The following is a 23,248-nucleotide window of genomic DNA, read 5'->3' on the forward strand; positions in this document are numbered from 1 at the left end:
CATCTGTTCATGGACACTTGAGTTATTTCTATTTTTGGGGTGTTAGAAGTCGCACCACTTTGGAGAGTGGAGAGTTGGCTCCTGATCTAATGCCCATTCCCATGGTATCAGAGTATTTCCTGATTGCTTTATATAACCTCCAGTCCCTCCCAAACTTAAGAGGTTTTCAGGGAAATGACTATCTCATGTAAAATAATTAGTTAACTGAAATATTGATGCTGAGCTTTCATGAATAAATGAATCGCACTAAGGCTGATTGGCCCCTACTTTATTGAAGTCTCCTGAATGTATTATCTCTACTCTCTTCTTTTCCTTCAATTAAAAACAATACACTTGTTTACAGAAAGATACCCGGAGACTACCAAAAGACCATTAGCTGATGCACTGTCTCTAGAATTATCTCTAGAGGTGAAATTTCATTGTGCAACACAGCACAAAACTGCTTCCCAGTAAACAAGTCCAGAGAGCACTTTCTCCATGACTCCTCTGTCCCTGTGCCAAGCTTTTAATAGCAATTGCATCACTTCCAAACTCAGGTGTTTCCAACCTATTAGAATACGTGGACAAAGTCTGAGGCAAATCTAGCTTACTTCTGTCAGCCCCATCAACACTTGGAGCACAGCTCTTCCCTGGGTCTCTCTGCATAGGGTGGTTCTCTGCTAAGGTTACACAAGGTCTGAGCCAGAAGAGAAGAGTACTGAGCAGAGCCGCAGAACCATGAATATTATCTTGGATCTCCTCCTGCTTCTGCTCACCATCATCTACTCCTACTTGGAGGCATTGGTGAAGGTTTTCTTTCCCCGAAAGAGAAAGTCTGTGGCTGGGGAGATCGTTCTCATTACAGGAGCGGGGCATGGAATAGGCAGGTGGACTGCCTACGAATTTGCAAAACAGAAGAGCAGACTGGTTTTGTGGGATATTAATAAGGTAATGCATTCATTTGCTCATCTTTTAAAGTCACAAGTAAGACATATGTTTTAAAAACTATCTGACTTAGCATCTGCTACTTTTGTGTTTTTCTTTATCAATGTTTAATAAGTTCTCCGGTGCCTTCCACATATGCATTGGGGTGGTTTGACAAAAGAGACACAAGGAAGAATTAAGCAGTAATTTTCTTTTAATGCCGTGATATACAGGTTGATAACACAGACTTGGAGCCAGGCTACTTTCAAGCTTCCAGTTCTGTTATCTTTGAAATGGAAATAATACCTCATAGAACGGGCAAGAACAGGGCTCAGCAAACTACAGTTAATGGGCCAAACCTGGTTCCTGAGCAAGCTCTTTAGCTAGGAATGTTCTTTACACTTTTAAAAGGTTGTCAAAGCAAAAAACAAATAAAGAAACAAAGAGGAACATGGGAGAGAACGTTTTTAGTGCCTCCTTTCCTTTACATCCACACAATCCCACAATATTTACTCTCTGGCAACTTACAGAAGAAGTTTGTGGACTTCTGGGCAAGAGGATTAAGCAAGTGAGTATTTTAAGTGCTTGGAACAATGCCCAGCAATACTAAACACTATTCATATTAAATAAAACCCACAGGCAGCGGATCAGGCTTTCTCTTGAGTGTTCATATTTTTCTTGTACTGTTGTTTGTAAACACTGTATCAGCTACTCAAAATAAAACTGAAATTTTGTATCATTTCCCCTAAACTTATGCATCATGATAAAGCCATGAAATTATGCACAGAAAAATGTTACAGGATTTTAAGATTGGAAAAACGGTAGTTTTTTTAAGAATCATTTTCCACAAATCACAGTGAGATCTTAATTGCCATTATATTGCTATTGCTAGTACTCTATTTTCTTTGCTGTCATATCTGGTTGGCTCCCATTTCTTAAAACCTTCAAAAATGTTGCTTGGCTGATTCAGTCGGTAGAGCGTGTGACTTGATCTCAGGGTTGTACGGCCGAGCCCTAAGTTGGGCATGGAGATTCCTTAAAAATAAAATCTTTAAAAAGAAAAATCACTTGAACTTAGAAAAATTCTTCTCTTGTTCTTTCCAGACAGTAAAGAATACAAGGAAAAGTTGATACATTTCCGTGTAACAGACACAGGCATTTAACAGATGAGTTGATATACATGAAAGTGATTTGGCATTGGTTTGGTCCTTGAAGAGATTCCAATGCACTTTCTAGAAAAGGACAAGAATTTACAAATTGAGAAAATTGTCTGCTCTTCAAGCATTCATCAAAAAATATATAAGTCCATGAAACAGGCTTGATGAAATGTAACCTTTGGATCTTTCCACATGTGTGTTTTGGGGGAGAGGTTTCATATTTATTGTATTTTTAAAGTTACAATGAGGAGGAATAAAAAGGATTTATTTAAGATTCTGCCTGAAGGATGAGGCACCTAACCTCACAGGATCTCTTTGAATCCTTTAAACATGAATGGTATTAAATGAGGGTGCCTGGATGGCTCAGTGGTTGAGCCTCTGGCTCAGGTCATGACCCTGGGATCGAGGGGGTCCTAGGATTGAATCCCGCATCAGGATCACTGCAAAGAGCCTGCTTCTCCCTCTGCCTGTGTCTCTGCTTCTCTCTCTGTGTGTCTCATGAATAAATAAATAAGATCTTTTTTTAAAAAAGGCATTAAATGATTCATTGCAAGGCTACAAATATAACTCAGATCTCCTTTACCTGTGGAAGGTGCTAACTCCCTTTTTGTTATGGCTGGCTTCTTCTGCCTTCCTAATGAATCACGTTAGCAGTTTGCCCTCATTCAATCTAAACTGTTGCTTTAGGCTCTGAAATGTGGAGTAGACAATGCAAACTAGAGTTGAAGCTAAAGCAAGTATTTTGCTTGCAGAGACACGGCATTACATTTTGCAGTTCTGTAGCTCGGTTGTAAGACTGACTTTTTTTTTTTTTTAAGATTTTATTTATTTGAGAGAGAGAGAGAGTGCAAGTGAGGGGAGGGGTAAAGAGAGAGGGAGAAGCAAACTCCCCATTGAGCAGGGACCTGGAGGAGGGGCCACTCCCAGGACCCTGAGATCATGACCCCAGCCAGACTCTTAACCAACGGAGCCACCCAGGTACCCTAAAGACTGACAGATTTTTAACTCTTCAATGCAAGCATCTGACGAAAGCTTTGGTTACTAATGCTCTCTACTGACCTTGAATCTAAACAGAAAAGAAGGCACGGTGGTTCTTGTAATCTGGTAATGAGCAAGCTCCAACTGAAGCCTAAATTGGTGAAAGACCTCCTGTCCTCCCTCTCTACTCCTCTGCAGCCCCCAAAAGGCTATATGATAAGGCGACACTGACTCTGTGACTACGTGCCCTAATTTCTATACAGGATTTCAGGCTGCTGCTCCAGAACTTCTCTTGAGGTAATGGAATAACTAGGACCCAAGGGAGGCAGCAGCACTCGCTAAGGGAACCCACCTGCCACTCATTCAGAGACAGCCCCCAGCCACACTACTGACATCCCAGTGTGAGAAAAGGGCTTTCAGGTGTCTTGCCTGTTCATCACAGAGAAGAGTCTATAAATCGAGAGAGGAAAAACCACAGTCTAAAATCTTATAATCTCAACAAAATCAGCAGAGGTCAAAACTGGAAAAGAATTCTCAGTTCCCAGAAACCTCAGGACAATTTTATCTTAGGAGAAAGGTCTTTAAAGTTTAGGCTGAAAGTAAGTTTCTCTATCTCCATGTCCTGGAGTTGTTACAAAGTTACTGCAAAGTTATTACATATGCAAAGTTGTTACACAGATGAGACTCTACCCAGCAGCCCTCCCCGGTTTTCACTCCACAAGACTTGCACTGAAGATCACGTGGGAAGAGTAGTAGCACGGTCTCCCCATGAAAGTCTTCCATCCATAACGATCCCTCTTTCTCCTTCTCTCCTAGAGGGTTAAATCAGAATCGTGGAGAAAACTATGTCAGGTGGAGGCATTTAGTCTAAAATTACCTCTAGTTTAGAATTGCTACCTGGTGCTTTACTGCCTGTTACATGGTTGGTGTTCAGCCAATATGTGTTAAATGAAAAACTGAATTTTCTTTTCTTCTGTGTACTCAGACATCTCCAATCATGACCCCGCAAGGAGCAACATCTTTCAAGCATGTTCCTCTAGCTGTGAGAGTAGCCTGCTTCAAATAAATAAACAAACAAACAAACAAACAAATATTAAAAACTGCCTCCTAAAGAACCTCTAACCCAAGATAAAAAGCTGGGAAAATAAGATTTTTTTTTTTTCTGCTTTGATGCAGAATGGCTGTTGACAATGAAGCCAAACAAGGCTGATGGGAGCACTCGCTGGCAGAAAAGCCAGGTGTAATCTCTGCAAATTAGTGGAGCGGTGTCTTTCACGAAACTTTCTCATAGAATAAGGAAGGTAGGGCCACCCGGGTGGCTCAGCGGTTTAGCGCCGCCTTCAGCCCAAGGTGTGATCCTGGAGACCCAGGATCGAGTCCCACGTCGGGCTCCCTGCATGGAGCCTGGTTCTCTGTGTGTGTGTGTGTGTGTGTCTCATGAATAAGTAAAATATTTTTTTGAAAAGAAGGAGGGCATTTTGGACATGAATTCTAATCTTTCAAGAAATTTCTTCTCCAGTTCTTTCTCCCTGCTCTTGTCCCCTAACTGACCTACATCTTTCTGCATCTGGTTTTTCCAATCACAGCACGGTGTCGAGGAAACCGCAGCCCAATGCAGAAAACTGGGAGCCACTGTGCATACATTTGTGGTGGACTGCGGTAACCGCGAAGACATTTATAACTCCGTAAAGCAGGTGAGACCTCAGGAGACATATTTCTTCAAAGAATTTTGTATCGTTTACATGGAAAATGTAAAGGTTCTTTATGGCTGCCTGCTTTAGATTCGATTTTGGCCTCTGCTAACTGGGGAACTTGTCTGAAGAAGGAAGAACGTCTATTTTTTTCCATGCATAAAACCATTCCACTCTGCTGATTCTTATTGTTTCATATTATCAGTCAATTTCTTTCTGATCAGAACTTTTGGGAGTGGTACAGGGTGACAGGGAAGAGATCTATCACCAGGGGAAGGTGTCACTTTCTAGCTTCATTTTTTCTTAAGATTTATTTATTTATTTACTTACTTACTTACTTACTTATTTATTATTTATTTATTTATGACAGACACACAGAGAGAGGCAGGGACACAGGCAGAGGAAGTAGCAGGCTCCCCATGGGGAGCTGGACGTGGGACTTGATCCCAGAACCCCGGCATCACAACCTGAGCCAAAGGCAGATGCTCAACCACTGAGCCACTCAGGTGCCCTGGGTTTTATTTTAGTACTATAACTTTTGCAGTAATTCCTTTTTTTTTTTTTAAGATTTTATTTATTTATTCATGAGACACATAGAGAGAGGCAGAGACACAGGCAGAGGGAGAAGCAGGATCCATGCAGGGAGCCAGACCTGAGACTCATCCCGGGTCTCCAGGATCACGCCTTGAGCTCAAGGCGGTGCTAAACCGCTGAGCCACCGGGCTGCCCTGTAACAATATTCAAAAGAGTAGATGTCGAATCCAATGAACCAAGCACTCTGAAAAATGGTATCTTTTAACCTCTGTAATGCTATTGACCTCATTTGACAGATAAGCAAACTGGGTTCAGAGGGGTCAGTCCATGGTCCTATGGCTAGTAGGTGGTAGAACCAAGATTACTCAGTACTATAAATATATTTGGTCAGAACTGCTGTATCAGTTCAACAAAAATATTAATTTCACTTAATAGACACGTTTTAAAAATCTATGATTTACATGGTACAAAAATTCAGATGTTAAAAAAAATTGTTTCTCCTAGATGATAATGTTTCCTTTGCATCCACTTTTGGGGTTAAAGTTCTTTCCTGCCTGAACTCTGAGAGATCTCATCGAGTGGAATAAAGAATCTAATCCCTGAATGACATCAGCTGCAAAACTTGGAGTTTCTGTAATGCATCCAGTGATTTTTTTTTTTTTCCATTTTCAAAGGTGAAGAAAGAAGTGGGAGATGTAAGCATCCTGGTGAATAATGCTGGGACAATATATCCAGCTGACCTTCTTAGTACCAAGGATGAAGAGATTACCAAAACCTTTGAGATCAACATCCTAGGACATTTTTGGGTGAGTGTGAGAAACATTTCTGTGTTGGGCATATCTCACACCTGCTCTTAAGGTACATGAAGTTTGTAATTAAGTTCACACCTTTATATTTGCCTTACATCAAGAATCACCAAATTAATTTGAGTGGAAGAGTCTCTGACAGAAGGGCACAAGATTTGAAGGGACACAACTCTTGAGAATGTAGGCTAATGGATCTGTCTTATCTACCAGAATCTAACACAAAACATGGCATGAATGGACCAAGTGCTTAATATATCTGTGGGGCTTTTCTAAGGGTTGTCAGTATACATCTTTTCAGTGCTTTGGAGGAAATATATATAGTATACATTCACTTGTGACCTCATACCATGGACTTTTAGAACTGAAAGGACAACATAAATCACTACTTGGATGTATATAGGGGTTGTGAACTTTTCTGCATGAGACTCAGACATGAGACAAGCACTAGATCCATGCCAGAACTTAGGTATATAGCTCTACAGACCTCTTATAATTGGTTATCAGAAGACTGAAATATGATTTTCTAAAAAGAATTTATATGTATTAATCTTCCAGTGTCTCAATATTAAGTGTAGAATCTAGAGCAAACCTAGATTCTGGAAGAGAAGGAAAAGAGATGTCTCCCCTCATCTGCCTCAACCCCCCCACACACACATGCTAATAAGGATTGATTATTATGCCCACCAAACTACATAGAGACCTCCCAGGCTAGTTATCTATAGCTGCCTAACAAATTACATGAAAATTTAGTGGCTTAAAACAACAATAAATGATTGTTTTCCTCTCAGAGTTTCTATGGGTCAGAAATTTGGAAATGACTTGGTTTGGCAGTTCTGGCTCTGTGAATTTGCATAGGGTCCATAGGGCGTATTTATAAAATTCTCATAAAATAATTGATATTTCTCACAAAACAATAAAAGCTTTTTGGAGATAAAGGAAGAATTTTTGTTTCAATTATCAATATATAGTACACAATGTTACAAATAGGGAGATACTAAATCTAATCATGATGGATAATGATTATGGATCAGGACAATACTCAGCTTTTTCTACTTAACTTGATATAGTTAAACAAGATTTCAATTCTTCTCATTAGAATGATAAAGCTCTCAACCAAAAAAATTTACGTGATACCAGATTACCATAGGGAATCTTTTCAGTTCTAAAGACACTGCCTTTTTCCCATGATACTATTATTCAGATGATATATCCATAAAAGAGCTACTTGATTGCTTCTGAAGGCAAGATAGGGGAATTTTTAAGATTGATGATTGATTGAGAGACAACATGAGTAAGTGCATGCACACATGCAGGAGTGCAAGCAGGGGGAGAGGCAGAGGGAGAGAAAGAATCTCAAGCAGACTCTGCACTGAGTGCAGAATGCAATGTGGAGCTCAATCCCAGGACCCTGAGATCATGACCTGGGCCAAAATCAAGAGTTGGACACTTACTTGACCAAGCTACTCAGATGCCCTGGGAAGAAGGGGGAATATTAAGATGAGTTCTTAGCATGTGATATTTAGTGCACAGCCTTCAATGCTGGCTTAAACAAATACATTTCATTCTTTCTCATTTCTGTCATTTATATAGAAGTAATCATGGAATCTTGACACGTATTTCATTTTATTGTAAAAGTTGTTTCAACTACTATTTTTTTCTTAAAACTACCTAATTTAGAACCCTAACACCTGTGCCATTGCTTTTTTTTTCTTTCTTTCTGCAATGATCTTTAAGATCACAAAAGCACTTCTTCCATCCATGATAAAGAGAAATCATGGCCACATTGTCACAGTGGCTTCAGTGTGTGGCCATGGAGTGATTCCTTATCTTATTCCATATTGGTAAGTATTCTTTTCCAGCATTTATATATAGATAGGTGGATAGATAGATATCAATGTTAATTTATAATATCTATGTATAATCTTTTAAGGGTTTATTAAACCTTATATTCCAATCCTTGTAGCAGGGTTATTTACATAGTCTAGAATAAACTTTTAAAAATGACTTCTCCTAAAACAATGAAACTGGTGTAATTGTGTAAAATATGTTTAGATTTCTGAAAACTCCTCTGTAAAGCAATAAAATGTAATGCCAAGTATGTTTCCTTTGTATCCTGGAATGAGTACACGTTGATAAAAGAAACAGGGAACCGCAGACTAAGTAGTAAAACATACAGAAGTCCAAATGAACATAAATGTAGGCCATCACCTGCATGCCCAAGATAAGCTAACCAGAGTGAGCCCTAGATCAAAATATTTCCCAGTGTGCTTGTGCCATGAAAGATTGTGTGTGTAAGAGAGAGAGAGAGAGACAGAGACAGAGACAGAGACAGAGAGAAAGCCTCTACCTGATTGCAAGATGCAGATAGTACACTCCATGATCTACCAAGGACACAGGAGAAGAGGTTGGGAGGCCCTAAGGATACACTATTTGTAAAATATCTTTTCCTTATAAACTCCTTCCATGGCATCTCGTTTCCTTACTTTTGCTTCATATAAACCTCAGAAAAATTTAATCTGCTAACCTTTGGTCCAGTTCTTTTTGTAACAGCCAACACATGAGTATCAGTGGGAGGATGTGGATGTAGGTAATTAATTGATCTATTAGGTACTTCTACATCATTTTCAAGGTGAAACTGAGTCATGGATAAAATTACTTCTGACACAGGATGTGTCACAAATACAAATTTCAATGTCAGTTATGGAGTCATTGCACAAATATGGTTGTTTCACGCTACCTCTACCATCTTAAAACACAAGAATTTCACAGATTAAACATTTGCTATTTTAATGTTTAGAAATCTGGAAACCCAATGTAATACTTTTCTCCTTTAAGAAAGCAGCTGGCCTTTAATTTTACTGTTCTTATTGTCACCTGGGTCAAAAATAAAGTGAACATTTATATAGATTCTTATAGGTAATAAAGTTATAAGGCATATGCTATACAATTTAATCCTCAAGACAGCCTATATTTTAGTACCTGCATTTAAAAATCAGAAAATCAAAGAAGATAAAGTGATATGCTGAAGGCTACACACACAGGTACACACATACTGCCTGAAGTGTTTTTACTCCAGATTTTCACAATGAAATTAAGAAGCCAGAGCAGACTTCAGGATCAAGAGAGAAACTAGGAACTCACCGGGAAAGAAAGGAGAAATGTGTAGAGACCCACAGAAGTTTCAGTGTAGATATTAGTTAGTAGTTTTTCTAAATATGTTTTTCCTGATTCATATTTTTCCAAATAAAAATAATTAAAACTGATTAGAAAACAGTTTAAACATGGAATGGAAAACTTTACATGGGGAGGAGGGGGTGGTGAGCAGTAAGCCAGTTAATACACATTACTAGGCTTTGTTCTATTGCTATCATTGCTAAGTGAGAAATTTGTACATTCAGAATTCTGTAAAATCATGTAAGAAAATGTAAATGAAAATTGATGACCAAGTGGAAGATTTGGGAAGTTGGCTTCTACTTATTCTCAAACCAAATTGACATGGCCTTCTTACAGAAAGCTCATAATGATGGTGGGTGTTCTCTTATAGTTCCAGCAAATTTGCTGCTGTTGGCTTCCACAGAGCTCTGACATTAGAACTGCAAACCTTGGGAATAACTGGGATCAAAACCTCATGTCTCTGCCCAGTTTTTGTGAACACCGGGTTCACCAAAAACCCAAGCACAAGGTGAGGTCAAAGGCAAGTTTGAAAATATGATGTGAGAAATTGATAGGAAATCTGTACAAGAAATTCTTAGGTGGATCAACTGAGAAAATAGGGAAAAATGAAAAGGGGAAAAAATATTTCTTAATGGTGTACTACCTTTAAATTTTCACTTTGAAATTAGATGAACAAAGGGGGAAAATGCATTGATGACTAGCAGGAGTGACTGGCTGCCAACAAGTTAAGCAATTGGGTGTTTATTTGTGTCCAGATTAAAGGTTCAACACACTCAGGTGCCAAGAGGGAATGAGGGGGGTGGGACAGGTTGGAGAGGTGTGTTTACAGGGATGGCAAGAGTGCCCTCTCCTAGAAACCCCACCCCAAAAATGAATGTTACATAACATCCCCCTCTTCCATTCAGATACTCCCCTCAGAGTATGGAAAGATACAAGTATATGCCCCTTTTCCATCTTCCATGGTGCTAGCATGAAGTACTCCAACATTTTTCAACTTGTCCGGTCCTAAAAATCATCCATCACCTGTGCTTCCTTAAAAAATAAATGTTTTTTGGGTCTTCCTTAGAGATTCTGATTGAGTAGGCTTGAGATGAGCTCCAAGAATGAGATGTTTTGTTTTGCTTTGCTTTGCTTTACAAGCATACCTACCAGGTAAGTCTGGAGACAGGTTTGGAAACCATTGATGTATTAAATCACAGCCTTTGATCACTATTACCTCCTTGTCCTCCATAAAAATGCAAATGTTCCTAGGAGCAGCAATATTTGAGCCCCTAGCCCTTTAGTCAAGATGAATTTTCTGTGAGAACTTTGTCTCTGGTAAGGGAGGATTTGAAACCATAAGAGAGGAGAAATTGGTCCTGAAAGGAGAAGGAAAAAAGCAGAAAGGTGAGGAGATGGGCTCTAAATTAAGGTGTATTCACAAATTTGCCTCAATTCTAGTATATATTCTGTTGCAGTTTAACAAAATACACTAAGCTTGCTTCTCTGAAGCCAATCTGTTACTAAAGGGGAATTAGTTTTTAATTTTTTTTTTAATTTATGATAGCCACAGAGAGGGGTGGGGGCAGAGACATAGGCAGAGGGAGAAGCAGGCTCCATGCACCGGGAGCCCGACGTGGGATTCGATCCTGGGTCTCCAGGATCGCGCCCTAGGCCAAAGGCAGGCACCAAACCGCTGTGCCACCCAGGGATCCCGGGAATTAGTCTTAAATGTATTCATTCAAAGGAGCTAACACATTCTCCTTTAAATTTAGCCTCATTTGTAGCTACTGACTCTGAACCCTGGATTAGCTGTGTGATCTCTGGAGCTGTGGTCATACCCTGGAGGTGGAACTTTTAATAGTGCTAGACAATAGGCACTTAACAAGTACCTAATATTTAAGTAAATACTATGGTATGGTTGAGACTCTGGGCTCAGTTTTCTTAAACAACAAATTGGGTCTAATAAAACCCTCTTGGTAAGTCTTCAGGCTTAGTGTGTGCCAAGAGTACCAGGTCCACGGGTGGGGAAGACGCGATAGATTAGAAGAGTAAAGCGAATATGATCCCAGGTCATGCAGATGCCAGGTGGTGACCTTAGGGGCTGACAGACAACGCTGAAGATTGATCCAGATTGCTGGATCCTCCACAGCAAAGGCTAAAATATTCATATACTAGTGTCAGGCTTGGCTCAGACACTGGGTTGATAAAACAACGAAGAAAACTCAAGGAAGGAAAAGCAGAACCCAATAATTTTAAAAGGTATTGATTTGTATTCCTCTCTGCTGGCTTGCTACTCAACGCCATGGAAACTTGAATCACATAATAATCTGCAGTAAATCACAGAACATGTCAGGGAAGGAAGTTTTAACTTACTTGTCTACACAATCTGTTTATTAATTGTCCATTCAACCCATGCCCAGACATCTTTTTTTCAAAGATTTTATTTTTTATTTATTCATGAGAGACACAGAAAGAAAGAGAGACAGAGACATAGGCAGCGGGAAAAGCAGGCTCCATGCAAGGAGCCCGATGTGGGAGTTGATCCCAGGTCTCCAGGATCACACCCTGGGCCGAAGGCAGGCACTCAACCGCTGAGCCACCCGGGGATCCCCCACACATCTTAATTTTGATGTAATATTTTCAATCCATTTACATTTTAATTTCTTGTCATCTTGCACCAATGGTCATTCTACACTGAGCCTGTGGTATAAATGCTTCTCAAGAACTCATGCACACAGTCTTCAGTATAAGCAAGGCCATACCTCTAGTTGTAATGCAATACTCCCTGTGCACACCTTGGACTCTCATTAAATTGTAGCATAGGCAACTCAGAGGTGGACCTCAAGAATTAAATGTCTTCAAAACAATCCAGCTTTATGGGATAACTCCAGAAGAAAGAAAGTATGCTTGGTAATAGCCTTGTATCCCACAAGCCCTGAAGAAAAATGTCAGATGTTTCCTTTCTGTGCCATGAATAATCCCACCCGCTACTTTTCCTTGCCTGTATCCTCTTCACCTGTGTCATCTAATTCCTCTCCACCCTTTTGATATATTTTTAAAGATTTATTTATTGATTTAAGAGAAAGCACAAACAGGAGGAAGGGCAGAGGGAGAGGGAGAATCCTCAAGTAGACTCCCATCAAAGGGCTCAATCCTTGGACACTGAGATCATGACCTGAGCCAAAACCAAGAGTCAAATGCTTAACCAACTGAGCTACCCAGGCACCCCCCCCCCTTTTATGTTTTGACTGAGTGAGCCATAAAACATGCCTTCTGGATGTCAAAGTTTAAGATAGTGATAACAAAACATCCCCGTGGCATGTGTGGGGTAGTTGGAGCAGGTGGCATTTGTGCAGAGAATCCTGGAACCTTTTAAATCATAATTTGGTGATATGATAAGTTAGTTTTACTGCCTTTGATAATTAAAACAACAACAACAAAAAGGATCAAAATTTTTTTCTTCTTAATCACAGACTGTGGCCTATTTTGGAGACGGATACAGTTGCAAGAAGCTTGATAGATGGAATTCTTACCAATAAGAAGATGATTTTCGTTCCATCATATTTCAATATCTATTTAATACTAGACAAGTAAGTACAGCACAAGACATCCAAAAAGCTAAAACACCAATAATGCTATCACAATGATGAAGAGTCTTTCAGCTGTGAAAGTTGCTGTGGAAACTCTCCATGCCTGGGGAGAACAGTTGAATTTTCTGTTATTGCTTTATTCAATCTCTAAAAAAAATAATGATTCGTTTTCTCTACTACATTTAAAATCTCAGTTTAATCTTTGCTAGAGACTATTCCAACTGAAGGAAAGACACTTTAAAGAGAATCCAATATAGCTAAAAATGAAGAGTCTATATTTTTAAAGATTTTATTTATTTATTCATGGGAGACACAGAGAGAGAGAGAGAGGCAGAAACATAGGCAGAGGGAGAACAGGCTCCCTACAGGGAGCCAATGCAGGACTCGATCCCAGGACCCTGGGATCACAACCTGAGCCAAAGTCAGATGCTCAACCATTGAGCCACCCAAGCATCCCTAAAGGGTCTATTTTAAGCCTGCTGGAGTTTTGATAGAAATTGCATTGAGTCTATTCATCAGTTGGTAGAGAATTGACATCAGCATTATTGAGTCTTCCAGTCCAAGAAAATAAAGAGCATGAAATATCTTTCCTTTTTTTCTTCTTAATATCTCTATACAACATTTTATATTTTTCAGCATAGAAGTCTTCCACATCTTTTATCAGATGTCTCCCAAACTACTTCATGTTTTTTGATGCTATTACAAATGGCATTCAAAAATTTTTTTCTATTTCCCCTAGTATGTGATTGATTTTTGCATTTTGATTTTGTATTTAGCATCCTTGCTAAACTCATTTCTAGTAGTTTTTTGTAGGTTCTAACAGATTTTTTATACAGTTTATTTCAGAGATCATATTGTCTGCAAATAAAGACGTTTTTACTTCTTTTTCAATCTGTATGGCTGTTTTTTTCTTACCTTATTGCACTGGCGAGAACTTTCCATGCAATGTCAGATAGGATTGGTGACAGCATACATCCAAGTGTTCTTCTTAAGCTTAAGAGAAGAATATTCAGTATTTCACAACTAAGTATAATGTTAGCTGTAGATATTTTTTCATAGATGCTTCTTATCATATTAAGAGTTCCCTTCCACTACTATTTTTTTATAAATTTATTTTTTATTGATGTTCAATTTGCCAACATATAGAATAACACCCAGTGCTCGTCCCATCAAGTGCCCACATCAATGCCCGTCACCCAGTCACCCCCGCCCTCACCCCCCCCACCTCCCCTTCCACCACCCCTAGTTCGTTTCCCAGAGTTAGGAGTCTCTCATGTTCTGTCTCCCTTTCTGATATTTCCCACTCATTTTTTCTCCTTTCCCCTTTATTCCCTTTCACTGTTTTTTATATTGCCCAAATGAATGAGACCGTAAAATGTTTGTCCTTCTCCAACTGACTTACTTCACTCAGCATAATACCCTCCAGTTCCACCCACGTCGAAGCAAATGGTGGGTATTTGTCATTTCTAATGGCTGAGTAATATTCCATTGTATACATAGACCACATATTCTTTATCCATTCATCTTTCGATGGACATGGACTATTTTGATGAGAGTTTTTAATCGAATGCTTTTAACTATATTAAGAAGATAATATGTTCTTTCCATTTCAGTTTGTTGATATGGTGAATTATACTGATTAATTTTAAAGAATTAACTACCCCTGCATTGTAATGTCTTTGTGTCAGGATAATATCAACCTCATATGAGTTGGAAAGTATGCCCTCCTCTTCTCTTTCCAGGAGAGCTTGTATGGGATTGGCATTATTTTTTCTTTAAACATTTGGTAGAATTCATTAGTGAAGCCAGCTGGGCCTGTTGTTTTCTTGATAGGCAAGTTTTAACTACAAATCTAATATCTTTAGAGCCTATAGGGCTATTAAGGCTACTTATTTGTTCTTGGTAATGTGGTTCTTCAGGGAATTTGTCCATTTCATCTAAGTTGTCAAATTTATTTGGCATAAATTTATTTGGCATAAATTTATTCATAATCTTCCCTTATTGTACTTTTAATATCTTTAGAATATTTCCTTCCTGATGTTGGTAATTTGTATTTTTATTTTTTTATTCTGATAAGTCTGTCTATAGGTTTATCAATTTAATGACTTTTCCAAAGAACTAGTATTTGATTTATGTTCTTTTTTTATTTTATTTTATTTTATTTATTTATGATAGTCACACACAGAGAGAGAGGCAGAGACATAGGCAGAGGGAGAGGGAGAAGCAGGCTCCATGCACCGGGAGCCCAACGTGGGATTCGATCCCAGGTCTCCAGGATCGCGCCCTGGGCCAAAGGCAGGCGCGTAAACCGCTGCGCCACCCGGGGTTCCCGGTTTATGTTCTTTTTTATGATTTTTTTTTTCATGTGTTCTACTTCACTAATTTCTTTTCTGATATTTATTATTTCTTTTATTCTAGCTATTTTCCATTTAATGTTTCCTTCTTTTACTAGATTGTTAATATAGAAACTGAGTTCATTGATTTTTTTTCTAGTATAGGCACTTAATGCTATAAAGTTCCCCTGTGTGCTGTTTTCATTTCTCTCCCTCAAATTCTGATGTATTAGGTTTTCATTTATATTCTGTTCAAAATGCTAATTTCTCTTTTGTATCATGGGTTACTTAGAAATGCATTTTTTAGTTTCTAACTTTTTGGAGATCTTCTAAAGATTTTCTGATTTCCAATTTAATTATTTTGTATGACTTGAATATTTTAAATTTATTGAGACATGTTTAAGCCTGGAACATGGTTTATCTTGGTAAGCATCCCATGTACACCCAAAAAGAATGAGTAAAGTATTCTGTATTGTTGAGTGTTCTATAAACATCAATTTAAATTAAATTGGTTGTATTGTTCAGACCCTCTGTTTTTACTGATTTTCTGACTATTTGTTTTATCAATTATTGAAAGGAGTCTCAAAATCTCTAACTATAATTATGAATTTGTCTATTTTCTTTGCTTTTTTTCCCATTTTTGCTTCACATATTTTGAAGCCCTGTTATCACATGCCTAGGATTTTATGCACTTAGGATTAGTATGTCCTTTAGAATGTATTAACTATTTTGTCATGTTGGAAATAACCTTGTTTATCCCTGGAAACATACTTTGCTATGAGACCTACTGACACTAATATAGCCACTTCAGCTTCTTTTTTTTTTTTTTTTTAATTTTTATTTATTTATGATAGTCACAGAGAGAGAAAGAGAGAGAGGCAGAGACACAGGCAGAGGGAGAAGCAGGCTCCATGCACCGGGAGCCCGATGTGGGATTCAATCCCGGGTCTCCAGGATCGCGCCCTGGGCCAAAGGCAGGCACCAAACCGCTGCGCCACCGAGGGATCCCCCCACTTCAGCTTCTTTAGATTAATGTTATCTTAATATATCTTGTTCTGTTCTTTTGCTCTTAACCTATTTGTTTCCTTATATTTGAAATGTGTTTTTGTAGGCAGCATATAGTTCTTTTTTTTAAGCCCAATTTAGCAATCTATGCCTTTTAATTGGAGATATTTACTCTTTAATGATTATTGACATAGTTATATTTATTTTTTAAAATATTTATTTATTTATTTATTTATTTATTTATGATAGACATAGAGAGAGAGAGAGAGGCAGAGACACCAGAGGAGGGAGAAGCAGGCTTCATGCCAGGAGCCCAATGCGGTACTCGATCCTAGGACTCCAGGATCGCACCCCGGCCAAAGGCAGGCGCCAAACCGCTGAGGCACCCAGGGATCCCCATAGTTAGATTTAAAGCTAGGTTTAAAGCTTGCAATTTGTTTTCTATTTATCCCACTTGTTCTTGGTTCCTTTTTTCTCTTTTTCTGCCTCCTTTTGGTTTAATTGAATATTTTCAAGTTTCCATTTTATTTCCTTTTTTGGCATACTAGCTGTAATTGTTTGTTTTGTTACTTTAGTTATTGCTTTAGGATTCATAGTATGTGTCTTTAACTTATCACAGTCAACCCTCAAATGACATTATACCACTTCATGTATAATCTAAGAACCTTATAATAATATACTTCTATCTCTCTCCTCTGACTTATGCTCTAATTGTCATACATTTTACATCTACATATGTTTAAAACCCAAACTACATAGTTTTTCTTTGTTTAAACAGCCAACATCTTTTTTGTTTGTTTGTTTTTTTTTAGCCAACAACTTTTAAAAGAGATTTAAATTACAAAGTAAATTCTTAATCCATGTGGTTAATATTTCTGGTGCTCTTTATCCATTTGCGTAGATTCAGATTTCCATCTGGTATCATTTTTCTTCTGCCTGAAGGGTATCCTTCAACATTTTCTCAGGGAAGTTCTGCTGGTTGTGAATTTTTTCACTTTGTGTATATTTAACTAACTCTACTTTGCCTTAAGATTTGAAAGATATGTTTATTGAGTATAAAATTCTAGGTTGAGAGTTTCTTTTTCAGTACTTAAATGATATTCTCTACCATCTCTATGATTTCCATATAGTTTCTGCTGGAGGCCATTTTAACTGAAGCAAAGATTGTATTTAAAGGAACACAATATAATAAAATGATTAAGAATGAAGGCTTTACCTAAGATTAAAAACCACCTTACCAATTACTAGTTCTTTGACCATGGATGAGTTATTTAACCTCTGAGGCCTCAGATTTTCCATATATAAAATGTGGATGGTGCCTAGTAACTCCTTTCTAAGCATACCATAAGAATAAAACAACATAATGCAGGAAAACTGCTGCCATTACAACATTTTAAAAAACACAGAAGTCAGATTTTAAGGTTTAGGAAGCAGAACTTACATGGAATTCTAGGAAGAGGGGCACCTAGTTGGGTTAGTCTGTAGAGCATGTAACTCTTGTTCTCAGTGTTGTGAGTTCAAGCCCCTATTGGGTACAGAGATTACTTAATTTAAAAAAAAAAAACTTCAAACAATTGCTAAGGAGAGAAAGAATTATTTACCCAGCGGAGATAATCTCTCAGCTTTCTTTCTTTTTTTTTTTTAATGTTAAAATCAATATGTTTTTTGTTTTTTTATAAATTTATTTTTTATTGGTGTTCAATTTGCCAACATATAGAATAACACCCAGTGCTCATCCCGTCAAGTGCCCACCTCAGTGCCCATACCCAGTCACCCCCAACCCCTGCCCATCTCCCCTTCCACTGTTTCCCAGAGTTAGGAGCCTTTCATGTTCTGTCTCCCTTTCTGATATTTCCCACTCATTTTTTCTCTTTTCCCCTTTATTCCCTTTCACTATCTTTTATATTCCCCAAATTAATGAGACCATCTAATGTTTGTCCTTCTCTGATTAACCTATTTCACTCAGCATAATACCCTCCAGTTCCATCCGCATTGAAGCAAATGGTGGGTATTTGTCGTTTCTAATGGCTGAATCTCTCAGCTTTCTTCTGAGGAACAGTTCATAATAGATTGAAATTGTGTCAATGAGAAGATAACCATACTAACTTCAGAAGCCCTTGGGTCATTTTGAAACAAATCCATATAAAGTATGCTACCTTGGGATAGAACAATTCAAGAACAGGGACAAACTGCATTGCTGCATTAATTTCAAATTTCCATTTTAGCTTAAATAGTCTAACTTCAGTTAGCATAACCTCAGCCTCATAGCAACATCATCTCAAGAGTTGACTAAATGTCTTGTGCTAAGAAACTATAGGAAAGGAGTTTCATGGGATTCCTCCTCTCTTGAGACTCAAAACAGGTCATATTAATGTTGGAAAAAAATCAGAATCCTAGCATATTTGCATCTGAACAAAATAATCAGTATACTTATCCTGTCAGAGTTGAAGAATAGGTATCACTATACAATAAACAAGAGTCTCAAAAGCTTTGGTGTGATTGTGGAGCTGTCCTGAAGGTTTGTTGCTCAGCAACAGGGACTTACTGCTAATTTTCTTCTCATACAACTCCTTTTACAGTGATAGACAATTTTGTGAGCAGATGCAATTACTAGCATGGAGGTTTCTTTGCGAGGATAGTTAAAAGACCCCTACAAGTTCTTTTATATTTGTCTTTCTTCCAGCCAGAATCTCCCTGCCCTTGGGCTTATTCATCCACCTTCCACCCTAACTGATCAAAGGATGTAAATCTTGCATTAGTCAATGATACCAAAGTGATTTTTTTATTTATTTATTTTTTAAATTTTTATTTATTTATGATAGTCACACAGACAGAGACACAGGCAGAGGGAGAAGCAGGCTCCATGCACCGGGAGCCCAACGTGGGATTTGATCCCGGGTCTCCAGGATCGCGCCCTTTAGGGCCAAAGGCAGGCACTAAACCACTGTGCCACCCAGGGATCCCCCCAAAGTGATTTTTAATATGACTTTCTTTGCAGAAGGTGTTACACTTGCCTTATATTCACACATATACTTTTCCTTTCATCTGCCTATTAAATCTTACCTATCCTCAAACACTTTGGAAGTTTTCCTTCACTATTCCAGCCCACATTAATCCTCCTCATAGGTATAGTCCTTAATTAGAGAAGGCTAGTATTTCTCATTCATTGTTTCAAGAGGGCCTCTCATCTCTTAGCCTCTCAACTCAACAATGACCTGCTCAGGCCTAGCTGGTTTTTGAGTACTTTGTCTACCTTATCATAAGGCGTGTGATAGATATTTAGTAAATTTTTTAAGGAGCGGTGGAAAAATGGATGGGTTTTGGTGGTGTCTCTCCATGAATGCTTCCTATTAGGATTCATTGACATTTTCAGCAATAAGTGCAGACCAGTTTCAGATCTTTATCATATAAAATCTCCTACAAGATTTCACTAATATTAGAAGATTTGAAGAGTGGTACATATCAGTGCTTTCTTTACACGTCAAAAGTATTTGAACTATGAGTATTAAAAAACAATATGCATACACAAAGGAGATAGAGGTAGATGTGAAGGAAGAAAGGAGGAACACAGGAAGATTAAATGCAAACCAGATAGCTTTCAGAATATTTTAAATGACAATGAAAAAAGAACTCTCACATCAAAAATTTTTAATTGAGAATTTTTCTTCTTTTTCATACAGATTTCTTCCTGAACGTGCCTTGGCAGCTATAAATCATTTACAGAACATTCAATTTGAAGCAGTGATTGGCCACAAAACCAGAATGAAATGAATAATTAATGTCCCACCAGAGATGTATGCACCTTAATGATGTAAATCTAAGTTTAGGATCAATGCTTCAAAGCTTTACTTCACATTTTTCAATACTGTTAATACTAAAAAACATTGGTTTAACATTAGCAGCAAATGAACAAGACTAATTACCTTTCTCAAGAATATTAATGTAGTTTTAACAGTCACATCCATTTTTCATTCCATGCCTCTTAAAACTTCTGTGGTTACATAAACATATTCAAAAGGCCACTTTTCTTGAAGACATTTTATTTCTTTTCTTTCTGCTTAGAGGAGAACAAAGCTACCTCCCTGAGAATAAATACAAAAAGAATTTATTCCACAGGGAAGTTCGAAGGCCGAAGGCCTTGTCAACAGGTACATGGTGTGAGCTAACAGTTAGAGATGTTTAAGCAGGCAGCGAGGCTCCAAAGGACAAAGAGTTTACTTCTATGAAATCCAACATTTGGAAGCTTTCTCTAGCTTTTAATTAGGCCAAAACAGTGCAACAGTATTCTGTAGTTTCTTGATTTAATTAGGCCAAAACAGTGCAACAGTATTCTGTAGTTTCTTGATTCTGTCCTTTGTATAGCTCTTATATCCAAAAGAGTGGACCCTCCAGACTTTCTGCCCTTTTTATAAAAAGGGCAGAAAATTTCTTTACCTCTCAAAATACTATGACATTACAAAAGGTGAACCTCTCTTGAATCTCAGAATATCTGCAATTTTAACCCCATGATAACCTCTTTCTTTGTAGCTTTTGCTTTCATATATCATTGGTACCAGAGATGTTGAGAGAGTTTTGAGTGTCAAAAATGAAAGCTAACACAGAAAAAAGGAATTAGGCTGACTACCTAATACTAGACAATGGATCTAATAGATGAAAAAGAGTGATCTCTTTTTTTAATAGAAAAAATAATCTGATTCCTGCTACATCAAGACTAATCTTGTTTTTGTGGTTTTCTCCTATATCATAGACTGCTTTCACATCAACTTGCTGCCTGTTTTTATTAAAAATAAATGATTAAAAACAAATCATTAATAAAAATTTCTTAAATGATAAATATGTTGTGCTTTTAAAAAATAACCTCTTGTGTTTATGAAACAGAGCTTGATTTCTAATTGCTGAGCCTCAATGAATCTCCTTCAGGAAGCAAAGATCTGGATGGTAATAAGGGGTCCTGAGGTTCTCTCAACTTTGGCTTCTTTGACAGTAGGAGTGTTGGTTTATCAAATGACTTACTAAGTCCTTTCCATGTGTGGCACTGAGCACAATACTATTGTCTTGAGATTTCTTTTTTCCTAGCTACTTTGGCAATCATTTTTGTTCATGATGACATTTTAATTCCTTGCTTTAAAACCCGGAACTGTATAAGTGAACCTTAAAATGTGTTATCTTAAAAGTGTGATTACAAAACTTCAAAAGAGAAATATGTGAAGTAGAAAATATGAGCCTACCCCCCACAATCCCCTTCCCCAGAGGTTGAGCTATTAATGCACAGTCTTCTGATCATTTTCTAATGCATATATAAACATATATATAATAAATATATTGCATTCTCTTATTGTATGTGTTACATAATAGGTTGATAACATGCATTATTGTCTGTAACTTGTTTATTTACCTTACCAATGCATCACAAACCGCCTTTTCTTTCAGTAGAGTTTAACTTATCCTCCTACTTGGGCTCACAGTACTAAATGATATTATAATTAACAATTCCTTTGTAACATATTTTAGATGTTTCCAATTTCTTTCAATTCCGTATACTTATTTATTTACTGAACAAATACTTGTTAGCCTGTGTGGATGTCAGAGTAGAAGGATCCCAAGCTCACCTTGTCCCAGGACACACCAATATAACAACCATATCAGTGCTTTTAATCTAGGAAAAAGACACACAGTGGACTCCCCACAGTTAACCATAAGAGGAGGCCACATTAAAAAAGGATGATGGGCAGCCCCGGTGGCCCAGCAGTTTAGCGCCACCTACGGCCCGGGGCATGATCCTGGAGTCCCAGCCTCAAGTCCCACATCAGGCTCCCTGCGTGGAGCCTGCTTCTCCCTCTGCCTGTGTCTCTGCCTCAGTCTTTCTCTGTGCCTCTGATGAATAAATAAAAATAAAAATAAATTTTTAAAAAGGATGATGATGAGAAAGACAGGAACAAAACTCCCGGGAACCAACTACAAATGGAAAGGACATCACAAGCATGGAGAACGGAGAGGAACAGATCTCACATCAGGTATCCCAGACATAGGAGACCTGCACTGGAAACACAAGTCCTCATAATTTTTGGCTTTAAAAGCCAGTGGGACTTAACTTCACAGGTTTTTGTAATCAAGGAGGTTTGACTGCAGGTACTTTAAAAAAATCTGCAGACTCAGGCTCTGGGAGAATAAGAGGGCAATAAGAAACAGTCCCCACCCTTAAAGAGAGAGCATAAGAAACAACCCCTCCAAGATAAGAGCATAGAAGCAGCACTTTGAGGGCAGCCCGGGTGGCTCAGTGTTTTAGCACCACCTTCAGCCCAGAGCCTGATCCTGGAGATCCGGGATTGAGTCCCACATCAGGCTCCCTGCATGGAGCCTGCTCCTCTCTCTGCTGCCCCCTCTCTCTGCCTGTCTCTCATGAATAAATAGAATCTTAAAAAACAAAACAAAAACACAGCACTTTGAGAAGCATATAGGGTATGCAGGAAGAGGATTTTTTTACTAATCTCAGGAGAGGCCGGGGTCTTCAGGATGCTCCTTCAAGAACAAAAGACCTGGCAGGCCATTTCTTTTCCCTGCCTCCCACCTCTCCCAACCTAGATAGACCAGTACTGCAGGGAACAGTTCAAACACTCTCCATATAGCTTGCTAACGTCACTTGCCCTGCCCCTGTGTTCTCTTGTGGACTTACTCCATCCATCCCAGTACACCCCACTCCAGAGTGGCTCCTGATATATTTCATTTTGTAAGCAGCCTCAACAGTGACCAATGCCACTCCTGCTCTGAGGAGAGAGGAAGATAATCACACACACATACACACCAGTTTGACTGCAGTTCCAGCAGTTGTCTGGGGGTGGACACCTGATCCGACTGCCAGTCCACCCCCACAAAAACCTCACAGGGGGGCAGCACAAGGAGAGAGCCCTGTCGTTCAGGGCCACTGCAACCCCAGCAGACAGGCTGGAAGCAGATACCTGGTCTAACTTCAGGCACCACCTACCAACAAAAGCCTCTCAGAGGACAACACAGGAAGAGAGCCCTGCAGTACAGTGCAACTACAGACTGAGCGAACAGGCTGAGGGCAGAGCAGGCATGTGGTCTGACCCAACAAAG

General features: G+C 38.5%; 1 protein-coding gene and 1 long non-coding RNA gene across 2 annotated transcripts in view; one reads left to right on the plus strand and one right to left on the minus strand.

The window, feature by feature from the left end:
- Nucleotides 1-538: 538 nt before the first annotated feature.
- On the plus strand, nucleotides 539-21,488 carry HSD17B13 (hydroxysteroid 17-beta dehydrogenase 13). The gene is made up of 7 exons (XM_025998125.2): nucleotides 539-927; nucleotides 4,625-4,732; nucleotides 5,938-6,069; nucleotides 7,804-7,910; nucleotides 9,614-9,751; nucleotides 12,699-12,815; nucleotides 19,834-21,488. Exons 1-7 carry the CDS (start codon nucleotides 718-720, stop codon nucleotides 19,922-19,924), a joined length of 903 nt encoding a protein of 300 aa, XP_025853910.1. The 5' UTR covers nucleotides 539-717; the 3' UTR covers nucleotides 19,925-21,488.
- LOC140598425 (uncharacterized) overlaps nucleotides 1,103-23,248 on the minus strand; it is an 84,982-nt gene continuing 62,836 nt past the window's right edge. Inside the window, exons 2-3 of the long non-coding RNA XR_012000854.1 lie at nucleotides 13,731-13,808; nucleotides 1,103-3,850 (exon numbers count right to left, since the gene is read on the minus strand). This is a non-coding gene — a long non-coding RNA (uncharacterized lncRNA). The remainder of the gene's footprint in view (nucleotides 3,851-13,730; nucleotides 13,809-23,248) is intronic.

Source organism: Vulpes vulpes, chromosome 4, assembly GCF_048418805.1.
Source record: "Vulpes vulpes isolate BD-2025 chromosome 4, VulVul3, whole genome shotgun sequence".
NCBI classification, from domain to species: domain Eukaryota; kingdom Metazoa; phylum Chordata; class Mammalia; order Carnivora; family Canidae; genus Vulpes; species Vulpes vulpes.